Source organism: Erithacus rubecula, assembly GCF_903797595.1.
Source record: "Erithacus rubecula genome assembly, chromosome: 2".
Lineage (NCBI taxonomy): Eukaryota > Metazoa > Chordata > Aves > Passeriformes > Muscicapidae > Erithacus > Erithacus rubecula.
The window spans coordinates 31431027-31450441 of NC_136685.1; the positions used below are offsets into that span (position 1 = coordinate 31431027).

A 19415-nucleotide genomic window follows, 5' to 3' on the forward strand; every position below is an offset into this window, starting at 1 on the left:
ACTGCTTCAGTGGAGCAACCCATTTTCACTGGGATTAAAGAAGTATTCTGAATTCTTTATCTGCATTATGAAAGTAAGGACCTCCAACAGAAAAGGGAGAAATCAGGTAAGGGGTGAAAAACAAGATTAATGAGAGCTTTTTCAGAGTTCAATTGCATAAAATGCCCTTGCTTTGGGGGGCAGTTATGATATACTTAAGTTCTTGTGTAATATCACCTTCACTTCCCTTGCAGCATTACTGATTGCCCACTTAGGTGTTCTTCTTGAATGCTTATAGGGTTTTTTTAAATAATTTTGTAACCTGATCTGGTTTAATTTTGTGTTCTTCTAAGGTTGTTATATGTTACTTCTATTCTAACTCCTCCCATTGACTTATCAATTTCACTAATATTTTATTTACTTCCGTCTTAAGGCCATTAGTAAAGGTTTAATTAATAGGTCAGAAGTGCAATCTTTGTGGCTTAATGATACATTGTTTGGATGCATTGATAATTCAGAGGGTGGAGTATTAATGATTAAGTATTAAAATAAAATTTGAACCCTACTTCTTCTAGTTATGAGGGAACACTTTGTTCCAGTACAAATATATTTTTATATATGCAATAACAAGAGTAACTCAATTTACATACTTATAAGAGTATCTTCCACATGAGGCACTGAGATGAGTGCCAGCTGCAAATCCATTACTATCATTTTTCATAGATAAGGAAGAAGGAAAAAAGCATGCTTTAAGCCTTAGCTGTATGTAGGTAAGACAGTGGAAGACATCTAAAGAAAACACAGGCCTTTTCCTTATTAGATTTTTGTCAGCTCAGTTTTATAAAATTGTTGCAAATGGCTTCTGGAAAAAGAAGTAGGTGGCAAGTAAGATGTGGCACAGAAACAGGGTCATAATTACACCTGAGGGGCAGGGCAAATGTTACTAAATGCTGGATTTATTCTCTGAAGACCCTGTCTAAGCTTCTTGGACCTTGACTGTGCCTTCTTGGATGTAGTTATCCTCAAACACATTCCATCTCTGCAATTCTCTAATTCCACTCTTTTTTCCCAGCAGATAATTTCTGGAAAATTAACACTTCTGTTGTTGTTGGTTTTTAAACTTTTTTTTTTTCCTGTTACTAGATATCACAGGTACACTGGCTAATAGAAGCTGCACATAAAACCAGTCTGATAAGAAATGGCTTCTTGATTAAATATTTAGAAGTCACTTCATGTCCTTTTGGTTAAGAGTATAATTTATATTATGCAAATCTAGATATTAACATCACTTTTTCAGGACCAAATTCACAATTATATGTAGTATCTTTTCTTGCTTACACTGTTTGTGGTGAAGGAGTTTGTGGTTTTAACAGCTGCAATGGTATCAGAAGTTAATAGTCTGTGGAGCACTATGGCTAACACTTTATAGCTCTCCCAACCTCCTAAAGACCCCACATGGTCACAGGGACTCATGAACTAGCAGAAACTAATCCATACCCTATTTTCTCTGCAAGATCATACGATTTGGCAATAAACAATGTGGCTTGCTGTTAATCTGTTTTTTGTTTTATTTTCAGACAGTGAACCAAGAAGTGTCTGATAGCATACCTGTATGTCCCATTACAGGCATAATGGTGATTGCAGTTCAGATGTCTATTATACCTCTTTGGAAAGATGCACGTTAAAATGACTGATACACATTATTGCATTGTGGCCACCTCCTCTCTGAAATACTCTAATAATGCAGGGAACAATGGTGATATGTTGTAATAATGTTAAGCCCTGATCTGGTATTGCACACAAATGCCTTTCACTCATGCACATCATTAAATTTACTACTTTGAGCTGCCTAAGTAAAACTACTTTTACTTGGTTCTTTCTGATAGTCTAAGTATTTTCTCCAAAATCTAACAATAGCTAGGTCTCAAGTGAGGAATTTATGAGGAAAGATGTCAAGAATAGATGGTCGCAGATTTCTTAAGTTGGGTGGCATTCACCAATTATATCCCTCTGTCCACACCCCTTGTTTTCATTAAAAAGTAAAAGCCTCTCAGGGCTTTCTCACTCTTTAGGGAGTGGCAAAAATAGATTCAAGTTTCACTGGCCATTCACATAGGAGCCACATGCAGTCCAAGAGCTGTGCAGAGGAATTCTGCACAAACTAGCATATGCTGCTTTCCAGGCAGGTGTCAGAGGACTGTTCCAGTACAGTTGTGTCTTCTCTGAGCTGGAGTTCTTCCATGTCCAACCGAACCAGAACGCAGACAGGAAAGATTATAACGTGACTATCTGACTAATTGGCCTAAAGAGACCACTTTTGCCAAACCTTTAATCAGAAATAGCAGTCAGCATTATTTACAGCTGTACATATCAAACCTCAGATTTAAAATTTCACTAAGGAATTGAATAGCACCCAGTGTAACAAGTTTGATAGGTTTTATTGCAATTAATATTTATCATCTGACATTTTTAGAAATATTCAAGAATGCACTAATATAAAGTGTGCTGCAGTAAACATGAGAACTGTACCATGCTTAGCTTCTATAAAATGGACACTCAAAAGGAAATTTCTGACAGATATACATGTATATATATATATATGTTTTCTTCTGTTCTTTTTACACATTCAACAGAACCTGTGGATCCAGCACGACACAAAGCTGTGAACCTGCACAAGCAACATTTGACGATTTCTCAACTCTGTTCTTTTCTAGTTATTTCCAGCCCACATAAATCTGTAACTCAGTTTGGTCATAAATGAAATAAGCTGCTGAACAGCACCAGCTGGATCTGATGAAATCAGTGTGTACAGGTGGGTATTATCCTCCTACTGGAGGTACCACAACTCTCATATCATCACAGATTTCCTGTGTGGCCTCACACATGCATTATACTGGCCAGATAACAGAACAATACACAGAAGAACTCCAGCTGAAAAGTCGTCCATGGCAGATTACTAATTATCTAGTAGGCAGGTGAGCAATCATCTTGTTTGTTGCACTCAGTGTCAACCAGGTTTACAGAATGCCCTGAGAGAAGTCCTGAGGGCAAAGGAGTCCAGGACAGTTGGACATTCCACAAGGAGGAACTCTTATAGGCGTAGGAGCAGGCCATTCCCATGTGCCAAAAGTTGAGCTAGCAGGGAAACCTGGCCTGGCAGAGCAGACAGCTTTGGCTGGAACTCAGGGTAAAAAAGTGAGTGGATCACCTTTGAAAGAAGGAGCAGGCAGCTTGGAAAGACGACAGGGATGTCACAAGTGGTGGCCATTTACACAGTGAAGAAGTTCTTCCTCATGTTTTCCATCCTTTACTGGATGCAAGGGGAACATAGCAACAAGAGATAAGGAAAAGCCTGAGGTAACAAATTACTCCTTTGCCTCAGTCTGCAATAGTAAAACCAGTTGTTCTCTTGGTACCCAGCTCCCTGAGATGGAACACAGGGACCAAGGGCAGAACAAAGCCCCCATAATCCAAGGGGAAACAGCAATCTGCTACACCAAACAGAGACACACAAGTCTATAGGGCCAGATGGGACCCCCAAGGACACTGAGGGAGTTGGCAGAAGTGCCCACCAAGCCACTTGTGATAATTTCATTTACCATCCATGTACTACAGGGGTTCTGGAGTTCCAGTGCAACCTGGATTGCTGCGTGGCAGATGGTAGGGCTGTATTTCCACTCCCAGGACAGTCAATCCCAGGTGTACTGGATGCCCCCTGAGCAGTGTCCTGCACTCTGCTGCTGAAGGACTGAGAAAACACATTAGCAATGTCCATTGTGATATACTTGTTGGCTACCTTTTACTCCAACTTGTGCTGAAGTTCCAGCATGTCCAGTATGGCAGCACTGAGTGGTGGCATGACTTCATTCAGGCCACAATAATCTATTGTTTGTCTCCTTTCTCTGTTAGACTTTCACATTGTCCATGTGGGACCATTAAAGGGTGAGTCCTGATGATCATTCCTTGGCTCTCCAGTTGATGAATCAGCTCATGGATGGAAATCAGGGAGTCTTACCTGGTGTGATAATGCTGCCCATACACTGCAGTGGTAGGAATCAGCACCTGCTGCTCTTCAGCCTCCAGCAGTGCCACAACAGAAGGGTCCTCTGAGAGACCCAGCAAGGTGGCCAGCTGCTTAATTTCCTCCTTCTCCAAGGCAGCTATAATGAAAGCCTACCAATACTCTTTTAGGTCTTTGAAATACCCTCTCCTGAGATAGCTCCATGGCAGATGCATGGAGTTTCTGGGTCTGTCACAGAAAGGGGTTTTTGCCACTCATTCTCAGTTACACTTAATTCAACCTTAAACACAGAGAGATCATGTGATCTCTCATTACTTTAGAAATACAGGTGAATTCTGCCTCTTTGTAATCTGATGGTATTACTGTACACTGTGCCCTGGTATTTACTGGAGCCTTACAGTCCTGTGGATCTGATGTACCAGGTCATTGGGATCCATACAGTCCAGTAAACGAGGCTGTCCCATTCTTTCACCTGTTTGCAGAGAGAGCCCCTCTAGTACTGGTCATAGATGTCTCCTCATAGATGTCTCCATTGACTTGTAAAATCAGAATTAATTTCCATAGGATCAGAAGTAAGACCAACCCTTCCACTCTGACTTCAGTGAGGAACTGCCCACTGAAGACTTGAACAGCAATTTTCCTGGAAGACCCCCCTTTGTGATTGCTTTTCTTTGCAACCCATATACCCATGCCTCTAGAGTCAAGGTGGATTTTCCTTCCCATTTCCTCATGTCTTCTTTGCAGTCTTGTAGGTAAAACCACAGGGTATCTTGTGGTGTACACCATCTATAATCTCCTGAGCAACAGAACACTCACTGCTAATAACTGAGATACTGGTCTGTACAGGTGAGGAGTAGGACCTATCCTCTTTTTGTTGCTGGAACTCCAAGAACAGCTTTTCCCACTTTTGGGCAGATTTTCTACAGACAAGATACAAGCTTATAGGGAGGAAGAGAGACTTCCTTCATATTGCTGGAGTTGGTGAGCTACTTAATCCATCATTGGTGCCTCTTTGTCTTTCCAGATAATTACTGTCAATGAGGTGGCATACACAGATTGTGCACGCTCTACAAATTTCTGCCACATAGGTCATGTACTTTAGATTTCATCTTGATGTGTGGGTGACTGCATATTGTCAGAATAAATCATCTCTAGCATGGCTCATTCCTGAAGGTACTGGATATTCATGGTGGTCCACTTGTCTTTCTTGAAAGGATTCCTTTCCTTCAGCCTGACAAGCTGAGGACTTGTGTTTCCCTCTTCATTTGCCTTATCAATACTCCCTTTAGCTAGAAAGTGACCTCAGCTGCTTGTCCTCTTTACCCTCTAACTCCAGGGTACTAGATTCATTATACCACCACTGGAGCAGCCAAGTGACAATGTGCTCGTCTGGATGATGGCTGCAATCTTTTCACATATCTGCAGATCGTCATGGATAGGGATCAAGGGGTTACCTCTTGTCCTGCTCTTCCTCCTGTTCTTTTGGTAACCCTGCTTTGTCCTTCATTAAGTGAGCTGTCATTCCATTTCTTCTTCTCTACGGGAGCAACTGATATCAGCATGGATTGGTTCTCAAGTTCAGCTACAGTGCCTGCCAAGGGAGTTGGATTAGCCTTAGCCTCAGGGCTGGGGTAACCACAGTGCCTGTTGTTTTGTTCTCTGATACAGAGACTTTTTCTTCCCTGCAGAGTACTGAATAGTGCTGAACAGCTCTTGGTATGTAAAAAAGTTATCATTATTAATAGTTTCCAATAGATGGCTCCCAAAGTACAGTGGTGACAGCGATGCTGAGTACAAACACTAGATTTGTAGACTCACTAGATTCACAACCAGCAATTCTGTCATACCAGAAGCCAGTGTTACAAAGTACAGCAGTGTGGTAACTTCAGCCCAGCTCCCACGGGTGAGATACTGCAAGCAAGGTATGACATAGCACAACTAAAAGAACAAGCACACCAGCTTTGAGAGCAAATAAATTGACATTGTGACCAGTGACTATTAAACTGATATAACAAATGCTTATAATAAAATTGTTCTAACACATTCTAGTCAGATTTGTCATTATCTCAAGACATTATGCCCCATGTTGGGAGCCAAAAAGAACTGTTAAGGACTGTTATGTTTTAACTACAGGATCTCTCACCACTCCCCACCCAACCACTGGTGGTATGAGGAGGAGAATCAGGAAAAAAAAAGGCAAAACCCAGTGGTTGAGATATGTACAGTTTAATAATTTTAATAAAATTAAAATAACAATATAAAACGAAGACAAAAATAAACCAGAGAGAAACAAAATCTAAGAGAACAAAGTGATGCACAATACGACTGCTCACCACCTGCTGACTGATGCCTGTCCCATCCCTGAGCAAAGATCAAGCCCTTCCAGCCAGCTCCTCCCAGTCTATATACACGGCATGATGTTCTCAGATGTGGGATATCGCTTTGGCCAGTTCAGCTTGGCTGTCCTGCTCATGCTCTCTCCCAGCTTTCTGTGCTGCTCCTCACTGGCAGAGTATGAGAAAATGGAAAGTCCTTTACTTAAGGTAAGCACTGGTAAGCAACAAACAAATCAGGGTGCTATCAACACAATCCTCCTACTAAATCCAAAACACACTTTATCAGCTACAGGGAAAGGAATTAACCCTATCCCAGCCAAAACGAGGACAATGTGGCATTTGTGACGTGGCTGAGTATTGCACCTGCTTTTCTCTGTCTCAGTCTCCTTGATACAGCCTGCCTCTAATTCCTTTTTCTCCATTGGTCTCAGTTTTGATAAACTTACATTCACATCTGGTATGGCTGGCACCGTTACCCGAGTGATTTCATACTTCTGTGGTGGTGGTATTCTTGATGTGGCTATGTAGGTGCTCTCCATGGTGTATGATCCTGCTACAGGAAAGATGACCTTTTCAAAATATTCCACTTCTAATACCTGTGAAGTTTAACTCCTCCATAATAACATGTAAGTTCCAGCCAACTTTCACAGTTTGGTCTGTAGCTTTCATCAGCCACTTACAATGTTATGTGCAGCAATTTCTCATTATATTCTCTATATTCCACCTCCCCTCAGCCAGCCTAACCTCCATCCAGGCTCTAGTCAAGAGCCCAGTCACTTGCCTGTAACCTTAACACAATCTTTGTATCAAGTCAATCAGCAAAAATTTAAAATCACCAATACAATATGCACCTCACTGTTAAACCAATCCCTGAGGTATCCTTTCTGTCATGAACAGCTTCATATTGACACTTCCTTTTTGAGATCTGTTGATCTGTTTGAGATTCAGTTTCTGTATCAGTATTTTTTGTGCATGAAAAACTGTGCATTTTATAGACCTCCCGCAGAAAGTGGAATCAGACAACACACAGAAGCCCAAAAGAGCAATGGTTCTCATTATTTTATTGATTATGACCATCAACATGGAAAAAAAGTTTACTTTTCAAATCCAGTCACAAAGGATGCACCCATTCTGTAAATGAAGAAATACCATGGGATAAAATCCACTGATTGACAAAAACAACAAAAAAATTACACATAAATCTAAAAGTAGGCAGTAGGACAAACAGGTAGTATGTCATGGAAACACAACATGTAGGAGGATTGGGAATATTAGACACCTAGTGATTATTTTGCTCAAAATATTAGCAGTTTCTCACTGCTTTCAGAACCACTCCTCAGTCGTTGAGGTGACTCTGCCATCTAGAATGTTTGTTTGCTTCTTCTCACGGGCATCCATAAGTTGTAGCAATGCATCAGGAGTCAGGAATAGTCCAGATACTCTCAGTAAATAGTGAGTAAATGAAATACCCAGCAAAGCTTTCTCCAAATGCACTTTCCACCAAGTCAGCAACACTGAATGTGTTTCAACAGTTGCAACCAAAGACCATTCTTTTTCTTTGAGATAAACACTTCATAAGCTTCAGACATTAAACCTCAAGTACCAAATTGAGAGGATGGGCTAATGGCTGCCAAATTTTCAAGAGGAGGAAGGCCTCTCTCTCCTATCTATTGCAGAAAACACCATAGTGTGGTATAAATATTTTACTAACATTTGAAAAATCCTTTGTGACTCACCTGTACCTTTGCTACATTTAGATTTGCAATGCCATTATCCAAACTGATACAAATCCCTGCCATATGATGAGGTATTTAAAATAGTCAAACAAGATTCCTCTGATAGTGACTCATTACAAAAGACTGACCTCTCTCTCCTTTTGGTTGTTATCCAGCCTAGTACTTGTTTTTGCAATTCACAATTCACTTCTGTCATTCAAAGAGCAATTACTTTTAGGTGGAACATCAGTTCACATACTTCTTAAATTCCCTGTGTATCTATGACCTTATATTAAATAAAATGAGAAGCAGAAACATTTATAAGCAAATGGTTCTACCAACCATCCAAGACCTAGGCATATTTTATGTTTTGTTGAACAACACTAAATGGATGATCCTTTATTTCTTTTCTATAAATATTACAGCCTTTCTTTCTCTGACTATTTTTCCCATGTTCCTTTGGGTTATTTTTCCCCCAAGATCTTTCCCATCTTCTTCTTCCTATTTATTTTGGCTTTGCCAGGAATTTATATGGTATCAAGATTTCTTGTCACAGCTACAGAAATCAAATAACAGCTGCTTATGGCATTATTCACTTACTAGAACAATACAACTTTCCTCTCCTTTAACATCCATTAAAACTCCTGCTAATAAAAAAATCTACCTCTGTGTCCCTCAAGTGAAGTCAGATGCAAAGCAGATTCATGCAACTCGTGATGTTTCTTTCCATTTTCACTAGATTTGGATTCTCATGGAAGGCAAGACCACCAACACAACAAACCCACCAAAATGCAAATATGCAAGCAGGAGTAAGGGAATGTTGACAAATATTATCTCACTTAGCCTTAGCTGAGAATTAGAATTGCTCTTTATTTAGTAGAGAAACTCAAGGACCTCCATGGGATCATCCATTACATTCTAAAAAAAAATGTTTGGACTAAATTTCCTTGTTGAAATAATTTTTTTGCTGCAGACTAAACCTGTACCACTAGACTAGGTGAGACGAGATACTTAAAATGTAGATGAATAATGAAGAATGAGATAAATTTCAGTAAAAGGCCAGTTTTGGTGTCTTATTAGACATCATGCGTGATGTCTATGGCAAGTGAATGATTAGGAACTTATCAAATTATCAAAGGCATAAATATACATGTTTTTTATAATGTGCTATCAATCTTGAAAATACAGTAAGTATAATATTGAATACATGACAAGCATCAGAAGGACCAAAGCTGCAAAGAACACAAATTATTGTGTCCAAGCAGAGCGCGAACCGAGAGGCCGAACTGTTCTGCTTAGTGCGTTTGCATTACTATAATCCAAGAACGGGACAGCTCAGGGAAGGAGCTGCTTTTAGCCGCCTTAGGCACACTGCAGATATAGGATCGGCTTATGAAGGATCCCTCGGAGGAAAAGGTACAGGGGAGAGAGGAGTAATCTTAAGGAGCCGGTCAGGACACACAGCCCGGCTATTCCATTACAGATAAATGAAGCTTCAAACTATAACCAAACGGCCAATCGAGGACAGCACTTTAAGATGTATAACTTCAGCAAGCCGGCGCACCCTGACTCGCGCGCCCCCCTCCCGTAACCCGGAGTGGGCCCAGCCTCCCCAGCGCGCCTGCGCACCGCCCGTCCGCTCGGGCCCCACAGGGCGCTGGGAGCCGCGGCCGCCGCGCACGGCGCAGCCACCGGCCAATGGGCGAGCGGCCCGCCCGCCCTTCCCTGGTGCGGCCAATCAGCGCTCGCTTCCTCCCGCCTGCCGGCCAATGGGAAGGGCGCTCTCGGGGCGTCTGTCACATTCAAACTGGGGGCAGCGCACGGGCGCGCTCGGCCGGAGCCGCGTCCCGGCCCCGCAGCGGCCTCGGTGAGTGCGGCCGGGCCGGGGAGCAGCGGGGTGAGGGAAGGTGAATGAGGGGGCCGGGGCCCGCGGGGCTGCTGGTGCTGGTCTGCGGTGAGGCCGCGGAGGAGCTGGGCCGGGCTCCTCGGCAGCCGCGGGGCTGCGGCTTCTTTGGGCTTCCGCCCCTGAGGGCGAGGAAAGCTGGTTGCGCCTCCTCGCCACACGGGCTTTGTTTATGCCACATTGCCTCACCTACTCCGCTGCTGTTCAGCCTCTCTCTTAGCCCTCTCTTGCATCTTGGAGTCTTATCCTTTCTGTGTCTTACGTTAGAATTTAGTATTTTTCTATTCTGTTTCTTCACTAGTGTAGCTAACTTTTTAAACCTACGGCGGTTTTTGTTATTGTTGAGAGTTTTTGTTTTCCTTTTAAAAATCCTGATTTAGGGCTTGTAAACAAGACATGAAAGATTATGCGCTTTTATGGGTTGTATTTTTTCAAGCCTGGGTAGATGCTTCAGAAACTGGTGCGTTTTTACCTCTCCTCTATAGAGGACGTAAACAGAACAAGTGGTGGAATACAACAAATACAGTATTTCAAGACTGGATGCTGTTACTTCTTTTTGTTATCAATGAGAATTTTTGAGCGTGTTAGATGTGGAATCTTACCACCAACCACTTTATCCATTTACTGCTGTCAAGTCTCTGTCCTTTGGCTCCTTGTTTAGTGGCTCTGAATGAGGGATTGAAGTTCCTTTAACTGCTGCATTTTATTTAGAAGTAGTTCTTCCTGCTCTTTGTATTTTATATTCTCCTTGTTCCCTGGGTTCCTGTCCCTAACCTTCCCTCCTGTGGCATTTCTGGATCTCAGGTATGCTGCAGTGTAGCTGTTGCAGTTACAACCTCAGTTCCTATTCAGTGCCACATGCTAACAGCATAAAGCTGCTTTAGGTCTTTGCTGTTGTCAGATTATATATATATATATATATATATATGTGTGCATACTTACACAAGGGAAATTCATGGCAAATAATTTCTTTAAGTGTAACTATGCAGCAGATTGGGAAAGAAGGAACCTCTGAGTACTTGCTTATGATTGAACCTTGGCATGAGTAGAAAAGATTGCTGGCAAATCATGACAATATGTAGATTAATTTTATTTCTTTGCTAGTGTTGCTTGCTATTTTTTTTAATTGGTGGCACTTTTTCTTAGCTTTGGGAATTTTTGTATGTACTTTTTAGTCTCTGAACATCACAGCAAGCTGACACATTTGGAAGTGCTTGTCCTCATTCAAAAAGTTGTCTTTAAGCTTTTTTTTTTCTGTTTAGATTGCTAACTAGGAATAGTTTTATTGATTTTGATGAAAACTGTCTTTTTGGGGTGTGGAGATTAGCCTATCTTACAGGGTAGGCTTTCAATGTTTAACCCATCAATCTCTGATACACAGGAACGTCTTCAGGATGGAGGACTTCATTTCTTGCCTTTGGGTTCTTGGGATCATCTGAGGTAGTCAGCCTTCATCCACCTTACCTTTTTGACAAGGCATATCCATTCTTCTGGAGGGCTTTTTTCTGTAACACATTGAACTTTGAGCAGTTAAACAGCACACCAGAAAGGTAAGTTTGATGTGTATTGCTGAGACTTGCAAACAAATTTATACAAAAATTTATTTTTCATTTTGTCTACTGCATTTGGAAAGCTATCACTGTAGGAAGAATAATGAACCTTTGACCTTGGTGAGGAAAATATAAAGACTATGCATTTAAGAAATGCAAAATCCACCTAGGAATTGTTAGCAGTTAAACTTGTAATGAGATGCTGTGGTATTTCTTAACATGAGGTGAATTTCTTTTGATTGTCTTGGTGCTTCAGGTTCTGGAGAATCTGACTTCATCCATACTTTGAGGGAGTAGGTACATATCTCTATGGATATTCTCATCCATAAAGGAGCGATTTGTAGTATCTGATTTCCTGTAACCCCTTCTACAGTATTTTTAAAAGGCAGAACTGCAATGCCTACTAAAATTTTCCTTATGAAGTAAATAGGTATCATCTGTAGAATTGCACATGAACAGTAGTTGCTGTAGTAACCTCCTATGTAATTTTAACATGATCCCCAAAAGATGGGACAGTTTACAGACCCACTCTCAGAACAGCCTAAATTGGCTTGGAGAAATGTTAATTCAAGTTCCAAACAAGCACTGAAATTTATTCAGTCTACGTTTTTGAATAGATAGGAAGGGGGATTGTTCCTTTATTTGTCTCTGTTCAGTGAAACAAAAATAGTGTTTCATATACTGCTGATTTAGCATACAGTGTTTAGTAATAGGGTTTTTGCTTGAAGCTATTTGAGATTCTCTAGAGACCCTTAAGGTGCTAAGGCCTCTTCATAGTGGTAATGTAGATGGTGCTTTTGCTGAACTATGTCTTGGAATTTACTCAGCAAAACTGTGTTTTGAACCTACAAACATTCCTATATAGACAGGAGCAGGCTTGGTATTCTTGATGGGCTATATCTTGTTCAGGATGAATATGAAATATGCCTGCTTTTGCTTTATAAGCAAGCTCTTGTAAGCATGATAATCTTTCTGACTTATGGTCTTTGCTTGGGGAAAGCTGGGAAGCCTGGTGCTTTTAAAGACACACCAGCTTCTGGTGAATAAAAATTCTGTGAGATTTCCTGAGAGTGGTGCCTGGTGTATTTTTTAGACAGTGGGGTTAAAGGTAGATGAACTTCATTCCAATCAATTCCTTTTCTGGCAATAATTCACCTTAAAGTAGATCTAAAGTTTCTAGCCCTCTAGCAACTTTTTGATTTGTTATACCCAAGTACAAGAGGAATGAAGACCAATATTTCACTTTAAAACTAAACTTAGTCTTTCTTTGAACCTATTTAATCTGTCTGAAGTGTGTTACTTTTCCTGTTTCTGGGCCCAACTTCACAGTAATTAAACACTAAATTTACCTCAGTTTTTACTAGAGTTCTCATGTTGATTAGATGCATGGAACATTGATATGTGAAAAGGTGTTTATTGTAGGCAGAAAAAGAAGAAATCATTAGGGTTTTCTTTAGTTTATTTTAGCAGTCTTGCTCTGCTCAGATTGCCTAGATTCTTTTCTCAGCTGTATACATGTCTTGTCTCAGATGATAAACTGTCAGAACATTAAGAATTTGTCATAAGTTTCTTATAATAAGTCTTTAGAGTCTCTAAACCTCTTTTCAGAAGCCTAAAAATAGGTGCCACTGGTCTTTATCCTTGGAACAGAGGAGAATGTGAATTCTTTTCTGCTTAGCCCACTGTGAGCACTAATTGCCATAACCTGTGGCAGAGAGCATAGGTTAACACTGTGTGCTAAACTAAAGCCAGCCTAATTATGAGTGCAGAATGTGATTTAATGCAACAGGCTGGAAGCTACTTCAGGCACCCATCCTACTCAGCTTTTTATTCAAATGTTGAATATACCTTATTGGAAAGGGCTACTTTGAAGCATGGATTAAGATTTGGGTGGATCAGTTAAGTACTAATTCTTTTTATTTGTCCAACTTGTCTTCTGGAAAGAAATTTACTTGTATAACTACATTGGCAAAGGCTTAACAGAGTATATGTTACATAATGTGGTTACATCTCAAGCTCCAAATTATACATGAGAGATTTTCCAATGGGGATTCCAATCAAAGTGAGCTACAGGGTTCTTCAGTAGCTTCATTGTTTTTTAACTTTGTGCCTGCAGATGGAGGAGACAGACCTAAGAGAAAGAGGATTGCCACAGATTGCATCAATCATGAACAGAGTTAGAAACTTGAAAAACAAATACAGAAATGAAGAGAATATCACAGATGAATTTCACTATACTAAAATCTCAGCTGATACAACAGGTATTTGGTTTTGTTATTCTACTGTCACTTATGCAAAAGATCTTAACCTAGACTAAGTGAAAGAACCATTGACTGAAAGGATTTCAAGTTTAGTGTTCCTTCAATATTAAGGACCACAAAGTTAATGTCATCTTTCCTTATTTTTTAGCTCTGTTGCTTTAGTCTTTAATCTCAAATCAAAAAATTGTCAGTAACTGTCCTGCACAAAAGCTTATAAAAAGGGTTTTTTTCTGTTTGTTTGCTGCTGTTTTAATCAATCTCCTTTTTTGTTTTTCTGTCAGATAACTCTGGAACTGTCAATCAAATAATGATGACAGCAAATAATCCAGAAGATTGGCTATGTTTTTTGCTTAAACTAGAGAAAAAAGGTGTTCCTCAGATGGATGTTAGCCTGCTCAATAGACTCATTGGTCGTTACAGTCAAGCAGTGACTGCATTGCCTGCAGAAAAGTATAGTCAAGATGAGAGCTATGCTCGCATCCTTGTGAGATTTGCTGAGTTGAAAGCGTAAGTATGAATTTTCAGTATGAGAACTCAACATTCTGTTTTTGAATTAAGTTAAGAATTCAAGAATACCTTGTTTCATAAGTGTTTTCTGCCACAAATTATCATTTTGGGTGAATGTTTTCATTCTGGCACCTTGAAGGTAGGTAGCTTTGGTTAGTAAGCGGATCTGTTGTCTCCACAGTACTTGCATTTTTTGTATATGCTAGTAAACATGATTGTTTTGTGCTATTTGATTTAGATGTTAGCACACTACTTTTTTTCTTGTTTCTCTGTGTAAGATACAAGGGGGTATAATGAGTTTGTTCTTTTTTTTTCTGTTCTTTATTTTAGTACCCCTTTTCTCATACTGGAAAATATCATCACAGTTTGATTAAATTAGCTGTCTTAGGATAGGAAGAATTTCTCAGAACATCTTTCTGTAGTTCCACACTTTGAAAATTAGTTTTAGTCATTTATTGCTTTATTCAGTCCAAATTCGAGCAGTGTGGTTGTTCAGACATGTTCAGACATGATTTGGGACAGGGTTATAATTAGAATTTTTTTCAAAAGGGGTTCTTTTGTCACTTGAAATATTACAGCAAATATTTTGATGAAGAGCTGTATTTAAACAATGCAGCAATCTAACAATTAGAGCTGAGCAGGTGATCTTCCAGTGAACATAGCTAATCTTTTTCTTGTATGTTCTTCCAATATTTGACATTTTGGCATATGATTTCATCTTGCAGTATGATAAATATATACTTCTCTGCACTGCCATTTGCATGGATCTTGCTGCATCATTGTTACTAAAAGCATACTGTAGAAGTAATCTGTTGAATCTCCTGTTGAGAAACAGGAGTGAATAATGACCTTGTGAATCTTTAGTATCTTGAAGAAGGAAGGTGTTTTTGTATAAGTAGAATAAGCAATCTCTTCCAGAAAGGTTTAAAGATACATTGCAAGATGGCATTCTTATTCAAGATTAATTACTTTTTCTCAAAGCAAAAACTCTTAATATAGGCTTCTGTATCCTAGTTGGTGGAAATTCTTTTTCAGGATAGTGATCAAGTAACATCTGTTCTCATTGTAGGAGAGTTTGTGTTCATAAAGATTATTTCTTACCTCCCTAATCACTTGGACCTGTTTTCACTTGATCTTTAGAACATGGTTTGAAAGGTGGATACTTTTAAGATGTGTGCGAGAGCTACATTCAGTGTTCTGTGATGTATTGCAGGAAGAAAACCAAAGGTCCAGTCAGCAAAACCAAAGTAGCTTGTTAATACATTACTAGTATGAGCAGTTCTAGTTGTGGTGTCTCACTGAAATGTCTTCAGTTGTTTCACTGCTACAGTCTCTAGGGACCTTCTTGGGAAAATTGTCTTTTTTCACTATTAAAATGCACTCTACAGCTGTATTAAATAACTTCTGCTTTAGTATCCAGCACTACAGAATCTACCTATCTCACTAGGTGGCTCAGATCTGCACTTTTTGTTTTCTGATGTGTAGTTTTTAATTGGCAAATATCATCAGTCATACGTTTCCTGGCATGCCTAATAAAATTTTCTTTTAGAAGATGAACAGCCCACTCCAAACCCCTGTTAAAAAATGTACCCAGCAAAATTTGATATAGCATCAATCCCACTGGAACATCACTATAAGCATCTCCCTAAAATTTCCCATTTGGAAATTGCTTTCAGATACTAACTTGTTCTTAATCATTTTTATAAGCTCATCCTTGTCCAGAGCAGCATGTATTATCAATTATTTATATGAAACTACATTTATGAACTACCTCTATACTCTTACCTATGAAATTCCTTTTGTTGGTTGGACCTAAAAACGAACAATGGTGATTGTCTGTAATTTTTGGAGGTTGTTAAATTAATCAGTGGCTATGTATTTGGATCTTTTGTTTGCCATGTTTACTTACTGCTCATAACTTATTCTCATTGCTCATTTTTTGCTTGACATTTACCTGGTGTTCTACATTTGCCTTCTCTGTTCCTGGCTGTCAGTTTATCCATTACTATATATTTTGTCTTACTTGGTTTTAGCGTCTGTTAAAGAAAATTCCCTTGAGTGTGCTCTGAGTAGTCAATCCTTCTATGATTATCTGTGTTCTGCATTAGCAATGCCAGGCCTGCTCTCATGGAATGCTTCTGGCTGTAGCACAGTGCCACCAGGCGTGTGGCTCTTGGTGCCTACTGCCAGTGTTTGGTTTTGTTCTGTGTATTGCTATGCTGCTTTCTACAGGTACTTAAATTTGAACCAACTCTTTGAAAGTGAATGCAGTACATTACAGCTCAATTTGTCTGGCTCAGACTTTGCCTGCAGGTGGGTTATTCTGTACCTGTCCTATTGCTTTGGATGATCAGAGCCAGGTTCAGTAAACCTACGTGACTAGTAACATGCCTAAGCTATGAGAAACTTCTTCCACTCAAAATTCCATAGGATTCTACTGAAAATGTTATTTACCTTTCCATGTTGTATTTTTCTCTACTTTTTGAACCATGGTGATGAATGTTTTGCTCTTCCCATTTCTTAGTGGTACCTTTTTTACCTGTTGAGCCAATGGGGAACTTGGGAAAGAATTCCTTTATCTCTTGATTATGGATGTTGATGGTAAAAGTGTTAACCTCCCTTTTTTTAATGTCAGTTGAAATGTAACATTAATATATTTCATAGTGATGTAGATTTGGGATTTGGGCCTTTTGCAATTTGACTGGTATTTGCATAGGCTGTAGTTGCTCTTGAATATTTAAATGTTGATGTGCTGTATGTAAGCATTAACCTGCTCAGCAATCTATGGCTGAATGTAACACTAGGATTAAAATTTGCCAAAAGTAAATGAACTTAAGGATTGGGTCCTTTGAGTTTTGGCAAAGTTCAACTTGATACCTTTCAATTATTAGTATTTAAAATTTGCTTATTTGTAGTTCACTGATTGCTCTAAGAAGGAGGAAAATCTTTACCCTATAGGTGGGTTGCTATTTCAAAGTTACTTAAAGGTTTCATCCAGCACATGGAACTTCATCCTTCTCAGGCTCTTTATCTTGTATAACTATGAATGTGCTGTCTTTACAGTCTTCAAGATCCAGAGGAGGCACGGGATCAATTTCATCTGGCCAGACTGAACTGCAAGAAATTTGCCTTTGTGCATGTGGCTTTTGCACAGTTTGAGCTATCACAAGGTGTGTAAAATAAACTTGTTTGGTGTTGCTGTTCTGTATTGTTCTCAGTTTTGTTCTTTTAAACTTCTGCTCCCGTACATAATTTGTAAGGAAACTGATAAGTATGGAATCAGAAAAAAATCTGGATTTTTAAAATTGAAATTTACTGAGAACATGTGTTCACTTTTAAAATTAAAATATGCACCCAATTCCTTTTGGTTTTTTCTGTTTTAGAAATAACTTTCAAACCAGGTGAAAAATCTTTTTTCTGATTTTCTGATTTAGATCTTGCAGTAAGCCTTAGATTTTGCTGCATTGGAAAGTGAGGCTCAAACACCTGGCTTGCTCGTGAAAGAAATTCTGCCTTCTTCCAAACAGCATCTATAGATTGTTTTTTATTAAACCAAAATATATTGTCAATGTGCAATTTGGTTGCCCTGGTACTTGCTAGCAAGGCTGTGTTGGCTGCCCACAGGCTGGTATTTTTGGGTGTCTTTTTTGTTTCCATGGGTGATTTGAACAGTGACCTATGTCACCCTGTTTATTTCTTCCTTTGACAGCTTGCTCTGTTCAGAAAGACAAGCACGTGCCATGAAAGTTGTGTTCTTATTTGAATGGGAGAAGTTCTTGGTGGATATATTTTTTCTGTGATTTGTTTTCCTTCATGTTTCTTATCATTATCATGCAAGTTGTTGTATACTGCCTAGTATGAGTAATTCTCCCCAAACTTAACTACACTAAATAAATTAATCTGTCTATTATACACTCCAGATTCTGAATACATTTTACTAGTTATTCCTCTTTCGTTGCTTCTGTTTATTTTCCACTGATAGTAGTTTTCTTTATATATTTTTGTTCCAGTACAACTTTTTAACTGTATTTTAGGATATAGTTTAGATGTTTAAAGTGTGGCCCATGAGGCAGAGCTATTTTGTTAAAATCAATAAGTACATATTCATTTGTCATCTCAGATTTTTCAGTTTTTAACTGATAAGTTGATTGGCATTGGAGCAGGAAAGGCTGTGAACCAACTTTCCCCCCCAGAAGCACATGTTATGTTTTATGAATTATTCCTGTACAGGATGGGGAAAAGAAGACAAAAATCTGCGAGTTTGTCTTGAAATGACACAGTTTGTGTTATGCATAAGTCAGTTGTCTCACCAGGCTTGTTCTAATATAAACTTCAGGTATTGAACTTATAAACAGTAGTAAAAAGAAGCTAATAATTTATTTAGTGAGGACTGAATGTTTATTTAAACAGATAATTAAACAATAATACTGTAATAACAAAGATATTGTTAAATAAGTGTAATAAAACCTATTGTGTAATTTAATAAAATGTAGAAATGTTGCTACAGGTTACCAGTGACTAAATTCATCCTGTAGTTATGGGATATGTTCATGCAATAGTTTATCTTCCTTTGACAGCAAGTAATCAACCTAAAATGAAGCCCTAATCCCAAAGGAAATAAGCCAGTTGTGATTGGCTTTGTTTTATCTGCAGTGTGGTTTCTGATTTGTATCTGTTACCCTTGAGCTGATCTAGGTGTATTTATATACATATTCTTATGTATGTATATACATATTCTATGGTAATATGTATGGAGCTACAGTGTTCCTGCTGGGTTCTTCAAAGAGGATTATTGGAACATATGCATTGTAAATTGTTACTTAAGAGTGCTGTTCCTTTTTCACTGTGTCCACTTAGGCCAGAGGGAAAGGAGGAGGGTAGTGCTTTGCTGCTTCTTCAACCCAGTGATTTCAGCAGGGCTTGGCACACCTGTCAGTATTTTCTTTTGCATTAAGAAGATCCTAGTTGCACATTCTCTTCCTTAGCTCAAAGTTTTGCTCAAGATAAAAGCTCAAGTTGAAATTGTGAAATTAGACTTGGCAAATTGCTGTTGATTTCTTAATTGAGTATTAGTGACCTGGAAATGAAGTTGACACAATAAAGGTGCCATTCTGTTTTTGTGGCTTTTTAAAAACTTAAGTAC

At 39.1% G+C, this 19415-nt stretch overlaps 1 protein-coding gene across 1 annotated transcript in view; it reads left to right on the forward strand.

Annotated features, from left to right (window-relative positions):
- Positions 1-9819: 9819 nt before the first annotated feature.
- Positions 9820-19415, forward strand: part of TTK (TTK protein kinase) — a 28327-nt gene continuing 18731 nt past the window's right edge. Inside the window, exons 1-5 of the mRNA XM_079297553.1 lie at positions 9820-9918; positions 11336-11504; positions 13621-13765; positions 14047-14272; positions 17336-17442. Coding sequence (XP_079153679.1) covers positions 13621-13765; positions 14047-14272; positions 17336-17442 — 478 coding nt within the window. The 5' untranslated portion in view covers positions 9820-9918; positions 11336-11504. The remainder of the gene's footprint in view (positions 9919-11335; positions 11505-13620; positions 13766-14046; positions 14273-17335; positions 17443-19415) is intronic.